The sequence below is a fragment of the Eurosta solidaginis genome, chromosome 4 (assembly GCF_040869045.1).
Source record: "Eurosta solidaginis isolate ZX-2024a chromosome 4, ASM4086904v1, whole genome shotgun sequence".
Classification (NCBI taxonomy): Eukaryota; Metazoa; Arthropoda; class Insecta; order Diptera; family Tephritidae; genus Eurosta; species Eurosta solidaginis.
In genome coordinates this window covers 141,390,236-141,397,574 of record NC_090322.1, presented here as the reverse complement: position 1 = coordinate 141,397,574, position 7,339 = coordinate 141,390,236, and the positions used below count along the sequence as shown (strand labels likewise).

Genomic DNA, 7,339 nt, shown 5'->3' with positions numbered 1-7,339 from the left:
GTCCAACACCACCTCCGCTTCCAAGGCTAGCAGTACACTGCAGATCGTAAAGGTCAACACGAAGTTTTATTGCCACCAGGTTCACTTGATCACCTCGGACCAGAGCGCAACAACCACCAACAGTACCAACACAGCGCGCCCAAGACCGCGCGCCATAACCAACAACAGCGACAACTTCACCAGCAACAACAACATCACCAGTAACCACGCCGGCAGAGGCCCACGGTACGTACTCTGGCGGCCATGTAAGTACCAGCCATGTATGAACTTCAAAATAATTACCCTACAAAAAAATTTGGTCATAAAACTTACCCACGCCCATGCAAATGTGACTAGGAATATAACCTATGACTGTATAATAGCTAGTCAAATGACGTGGAATGACGAGAGCGTTTTTGCAGGGTAGTTAAAGAAACTTCTAAGTGGTACTTAGAGGGTTTTATACAGTCCGGTTGAACCATTTAACAAGGGTCGATTTTTCCCGTCAAATTTTATTATTGAATACTTGAAATTGTTAGCTTTACAGCAAAGGACATACATCCTTTTTTTTATATCATTTTAATAATATATTTTGTTGCTTTAAAATGTTTGAAGTTAGCTCTATAAATTTTATTGATAATAAGCCGTCCTTATCACGTGAAACGTTTTAACGATCCATTTTTGGAGCTCAACCGTGGGTTGTTAGAAAAAAAATTATGCACGAATTGGCTAGAAGATTTAAACTTTCTTTTCTTATATCATTCAAATACAATATATAAATATATATATATCTATACATATGACTCACTATTGCTAGCAATATCGTTCGAACAACCAGAAGCAAATAATATACGTGCATATAATACATAGCGCTATACAAATTTAATCTTTATTGCTTTTATAACAAGTTTTCTTGGTACATATTACATGTTAGTGTCATTATACTATGCGTTATACCAAATTGATATTTTGTTAAACTCAAAAATAAGTTCTACTACAACAACATAATAATTTTGTAAGAGAGCCCCAATTATCGGAATTTGTATCCCAACTTTATAGCCCTAAAATATGTTTTGTGAAGGGAAAACAGAAAAGGGGTACTCGACCAAATTCTTACGTTGTATGTAGTATATTTACTATACATAAGTACATTTAATTACATATTTATCTCACGCATAGCGTTTATAATGATTATAAAAAAAAAGGGGGAGACGTAAATAATTGTATAATTTAAAATATTACGAGCAAAAGTAAGAGAAAAGAAAAGAACCCCCAACATAACAAGCTTAGTCAGACTTAAGTATTCATATTAGATTTCGTTTCGATTTCGGCCCAATAAAGTGTGATCTGTTGGATCATTTTTTTTTCTCTCACTTATGCACTACACACAGTTACTTACATTTTCATAGTGTAATTAGCTATTCGTACTTCAACAATGCTGTAGCCCTGGTTAAGAAACCTGCATTATCTTATTTTTTTTGTTGCTTACATACGTTAATAGAAATGAATTATAAATAAATTAATATTTAAAATGGGAATGCTGGCGTCGCCATTTATTTAGAAGGCACGTAGGGTTTACAGGTAAGGGGCCACCGAAAAATAGGTGCGTCGGTGGGCATGGATTTTGAGGGTGGGTCTAGCACCGGGCGTCGCAACAACACCCGCGGCGCCCCCAAGATATATTCGGCCCTTTTTGTTTTTTCCCTCTTTTGTTGTATTTTAATTTTCAGCTTTTTTATTTTCGATTTTCAGCGTTGGTAACCGGCCATGTCCGGTTCGGTAAATTTTTTTGCGGTAATTTTTTTTTGAATTTTTGAATTTTTAAATTTTGGAATGTTAACGGGTTGTCCGTGGCATCCGGTTCGACCGGGTGTCGTTTTGATTTGAATTATAAGCGTTTTGGGTCGGTCTCTGCGCTTCTGTCAGTTTGTTTTGAATTTGACAGCTGCTCGTTTTGATAGGCATGATAGGAACTTTTTTTCTGTTTATGGCGCAGGAACAGTAAGGTTGGCAAGGGCCCGCCCCAGCCGACAATGACTAGCCACTGTGCACCAACACATCATGCCGACCGCCTTCCTTACTGCTTCCCTTAGAAAATGCGATTCCATAACAGGCTTTTCGTTAATATCTTTTGAACGATTTAAAATTTTTATTTTCAGGCTTCGGATTATTAATACTGATGTCAAGACGCGTCGTTTCATCAATATGCATATTGTGCGTGTGGGAGTGGTCGAGAGTAGAGCAAATATAGAAGAGGGAGTGGAAATGCTAAGGAGATAAAAGGGGGTGGGAAAAAGAGTGAAGAAAGTTTGGGCATATCGAGTTCACTAGTTTGTAATAAAATTTATTCACAGTTTTATGGAAAAATTCATTAGATTTATTTAAATGACGGGAAAATATAATAGCTATTACTAGCAATATTCCCTGATGTTATAAAAATAACAAATACTTGTAACAAATAAGTATTTACTTCAAATAAAATAAGACTTCATTATACTGAAATTACAAACTACAATATTTACCACTAATTTTTTTTAATGAATATTCACAAAAACATATTAAGTTTTTGAACAGCATCGGAATTGCTGTTTTCATATCACAATTTTTTTTTATGTGTTAGAGAAATATAATATGATTTGCAATGAGATTGTATGTATGCGCGAAAGGCATTTGAAAACGATGGTGACAGTTCAACCTTCAGATTGGCACATTTAAACGATTTAGCCAAATCTAAAATTTGGTATGACATAATACATAAAAATTTAAAAATTCTCTGCAAATTTTTTTACGTATTATTGGCTAGAAGATCTGATTTAGTAGATACTAATATACTATTACAAATCGCTTTTGTGCGCAGATTGATATCCTCCGTCAACAAGATAACGTGTTCAACATGATGTTTGACTTGCAAACAACAATTGATTATACGGTCATCCGGTGACGTGACTTCCACAAGATGTTCCAATTCGCTGACCGCACTTTGTGCTGCAGAATACAAATGAATAAAAAAAATAATTTAATTGAATGCATAGCGCAACAATATCCAGCAAATATTCGGACTCATAAAAACTCCAAGTCCGATATGACTCTTAATAGGTTCATAAAGAACTCATCTCCTTATATGACTCCTGGACTCACAATTATGAGCGCTCAGAAAATGTTTGAAGGGTGTATTATTTACCTTGTAGGTGTTTGTTTTTCGATTCGAATTTGGAATTGAGGTATTTTATAGCGCGCACTGCTAAGACTTTCGTACCATCTCCTACAGCAAATTGCTTCAATTTGTCGAGTTCTTGTAATACAGAATACGGTAAATATAGTACTGTACCGTTGGTATCTACGAACAAAAGGTGCAAAGAACATATAATATTAGATGGACATACGGTACATACACATGACGGACCTCAGGCGGCATTTTTGCCAGTGATTAGTCATATTAAATAGTTCTGACTACTAAGGGTTCGACTTTTTTGGCATGAGCTCGTCATATGTTATATTACGCATAATTTTATTTACTAACCACATAGCTTCATATGGCTTAGATCTTCTATGAATGTGAGATGTCGCAGCAATACGTTTGTGTCCAATACAAAGTAATAGCAATCATTAAGCCATTTTTCAGTCGCTGTCGAGGAATCCAGCCTCTGTTCAACAGCGCAACGCAATAAATTTTTATTTACGGTACCATAATATTCTCCCATACTCTCCACTTCTTCGCTTCGTACACTAGGCGCAGCACTACTAGACTCATTACTGGATAATTCAATTGTTTCGGTTTTTATATCGTCAGTTGGCATCCAATCCATTGGTTCTATTATGACAAAAAGTAACTGTTAGTAATTTACATTTCATAGACGGTTTAAATCCGCTGCTTTATAGCAATTTTGGCAATGTCAAAGGCACGCATAAAAATATTTTCATTTTGACTATTAGGAATTTGCTCTCCGCGAGTTGAGAATCGAACCCGAAGAACTACAGATTTCTAATAAAGCAATGGCGCCTTATTTTTAACTCGATTAGAAAGAAAATGTGTTTGAAAAGTGTTAGAATTACACACAATTTTTTTCAAATTAGAAAGAAATTTCTTTCGGAACGGGTTACATATTAACATTTTCAATTAGCTCTCGGAAGATTTATAAGGACAGTGTTGCTTGGAGATACATATAATCTATTTTTATAGTGAAGAAACAATCCACACGTACTCTTCTGGTGAAATTTTGTTGCCTTATATATCACAAACATTGCCTACAAAGAACTTTCTCTCCAGCAGGTTATGGGGCTTAGAATATATCCGCGGCAGGTATGCCTGTCGTAAGAGACGATAAAAAAGCCAAATTGATTCAAGGGGTTGTGTAGCGCAGCCCTTTCAAGCTTCTCAAACCCAATTGTCAACCTCACCTACCCGTGGTAAATCCTGTTACTTTAACAGCCGAGGCTCTGGCGACTCCCAGTTCCTCATGGATCTAGGGGTGGGAGGGCGGTATATATGCCCTCGAAGACTTAATGTGGTCATACTAAATCGTTCCCGAGATGGTCGGGCTGGTGCCTTAATACAGGACCGTACCGGACCTGTATCCGGCAAAGGACCACCAACATGATAACATTCCCCAAGGCGTTCGGGACTGTCCTTATCGCTACAACAACGAAACCAGGGAACTTTGGGTTATAGGCCTTGCTCTGGTAAAAATCGAGAAGTTTCAGAAAGAACTATAGTTTTGGAGGAAGCCTTTCTTCTCATTGTTGAATACCCAGAGGGAAGATGAGCCGCGTTTCATATTACTTTATGTGTTGTAATGTTTACATTCCTGAGTTATAGTTCTAGTAAAAACTTCTTAGGAAGGTTTATAGGTCTGTGCGAAGTGCTGAGGTGAGTCATAGCATAATAAAAGAAAATATCCACCCAAAGTGTAAGAAATTTAAAGTGTAGAATTATCGGCCTTACTCGTCTTGATATTTGGACTTGCCAAATTTTGTTTAGAGATATTTTCGAAAGCCTTTTTGAACCCCTAGCGGGTTATGAGGCACAGAATATACCAGCGGCAGGTCGTTAGTGGCGACTTAAATACCCAAATGATTCAAGGGATGGTGTAGCGCAACCCTTTGAAGGGGTTGCCTGTGCAATTTATTGCTTCTCAAATGCAATTGTCAACCTCACTTACCCGTGGCAAATCCTATTTCATTCGCAGCCGAGGCCTGGCGACCCAAGTTCCATGGCATCAACACCAATAACCCTTCCCAAAACCTCCGTTATGGCTTACTTTCGGAAAGTTCTAGACCTTCTTTAATCGTAGTCCGTGTGAGTTACTGAGTGGGTATATCGATACTACGAAAACACTCATTTATATCGTACCGTAGCACTTCTTCCGTTGATATTAAAAGGCATTTTCTTCAGCCGGCCTTCTCGGACCATTACTAGGTTATCCTAACGAAACATTTGCTATTGTTCTTTGTACTAAGCTTTCTATTTGTCGGTACCCTGCCTAGATCCGAAAAGGGCTTTCAAGGCCCTTGTAAAATTTTAGCTTACACAATTAACAATTTTAAAGATGACAAATGCTTTCCATACTTTTCTCCGAAGTGTGAGCAACTTACCATCATCTTCGTTTTTTAGATTATTGTCAAACACATTACTATCACGTATGACACAGGCTAACGCTGAAGAGGTGGCAGAGGCACAGAGTCGTGTTGAAGTAATAATTTCTTCATTAGTCGACACTGCTTGTTGGTGTAAAGATTGACGTAGGCGTTCTAACCGTGTGTTAGCTAAATATAAAATTATTAATAAAGTTTGCTATACCAGAAATGGTTTAAAATCAAATACTTACCACTACCTCGTTCATATGCAGGTACGAAAAAATTATTTGGTGTTCCAAATATGTGAGATGGCGATGCTGTTAAGGCGATTTCTTTAAAATCCACTGTGGCTTGTCCATGGTTAGGCGTGGCAGTGGTCATCACAATTGCCATTGGCGCCGTTCTTGTCATAGAATTTATGGCAGCTCTGTCTTCAGTATTGGATTCCTTTTCCAATTTTTCCTTTCTTTGTGGTGCTAATTGTGTGGTTGAATGTTGAGAAATATAATCTTTCTTAGGTATTTTAAAGTTCGTTTTCTTGATACATGGCTCTAGAGGTCTCTGGCTTAGCGCTTTCTTAGCGTTACGATAACTATTTAAGGTTCTCTTGCATATGTCTTTAATTTTATTCACAAAGCCACTACCAATACCAAGTGTAGTTGATGTGGACTGATTAGTGTTGGATTCCTTCTTCGCCTCGTCAGTATTTGATAGATCTTTTTCTTGTAGTGGAAAATCCTGTTTGGGACGCTTTTGAGGCTTTAGTGTTGTATCATTTGTTGAGTTACACGCAGCTCGCTTTTTTGGTTCTTTTCTTGGAGAATTATTATATGACTTTTTGGAAACCCCGCCTTTTTGTGTTGTATTTTCTGGCATCTTTGCTTCCATTTCAGTTTTGATTCGCAATGAACTTTTACTTGTTGACGGTATAGCGTCTTTATCCATATGTTTGGAAGTAGTGTTTGGTGCAAGCTGGATGTTAGATTTTTTATTCTTTTGCATATCCGGTACCTTTGGGTTGGCATTTTCGATTTCTCTTTTAGTGATAGCTTCTTTGTCTTGACTTCGATATCGTGGTACATTTATTTGCTTTTGAAGAACTTTGTCTTTATGTTCCTTTTTCAGATTGCTTTGCAGACGTTTAAGACGGTCCTGTGCCGGAGTACGCGTGGATTTTGCAGCTGTAAATTAAATATTTCTTTAAAATTAACAGGCATTTATTTCTTATAAAAATTACCTACATGTGCAAATTGGTGGTAAAGGTGGAGGTTTCCTATCAAGCTCGTTTGTTGACATTAACCGATCATTTTTCATTTCACCGCACCATTTGGTTTCTCCTGTTGCTTTATTGAACATGTAAAATTGGTTTGGTCTCTTCTTTGACTGGTATTTTATCCAATCATCGGATTTGGCCGTGCTTCCTCGCAATTGTAGCTTTTCCATTTCTTAACACCAGTCCTTGAGAGCCAAATTTGCACAAATGAAATTTCAAAAATATAAACCTGTGAATTTCCTCGCTTCTTCAAGGAAATATTTCATTTTTTTTATTTTTGACAACATTCACCAGCTGACACAATTTACTTAACCCTTCATCTCGACATGCAGATTGATTGAATAATAAAGCCCCATTTGCATTACACATTTGTTCGATTTGGCTTTGGCGTCCCTTTGCCACAGGAGGAAGTTATGTTTCAACATACATTGAAAGCAAGAAAAGGCCTTTTATATTTGTGGTAAAAGTTTAGGACACTGGTTGTTGTTGTTGTTGTATAATGGATAAAACAAG

The 7,339-nt window shown here is 37.2% G+C and overlaps 1 protein-coding gene across 1 annotated transcript; it reads right to left on the bottom strand.

The window, feature by feature from the left end:
• Positions 1-2,347: 2,347 nt before the first annotated feature.
• On the bottom strand, positions 2,348-7,134 carry Swt1 (Swt1 RNA endoribonuclease). The gene is made up of 6 exons (XM_067779088.1): positions 6,795-7,134; positions 5,805-6,734; positions 5,572-5,742; positions 3,500-3,790; positions 3,161-3,316; positions 2,348-2,964 (listed from the first exon to the last, which is right to left on the bottom strand). The coding sequence occupies exons 1-6, from the start codon at positions 6,994-6,996 to the stop codon at positions 2,765-2,767; spliced, it is 1,950 nt and encodes a 649-aa protein (XP_067635189.1). The 5' UTR covers positions 6,997-7,134; the 3' UTR covers positions 2,348-2,764.
• Between the last annotated feature and the right edge of the window lie 205 nt (positions 7,135-7,339).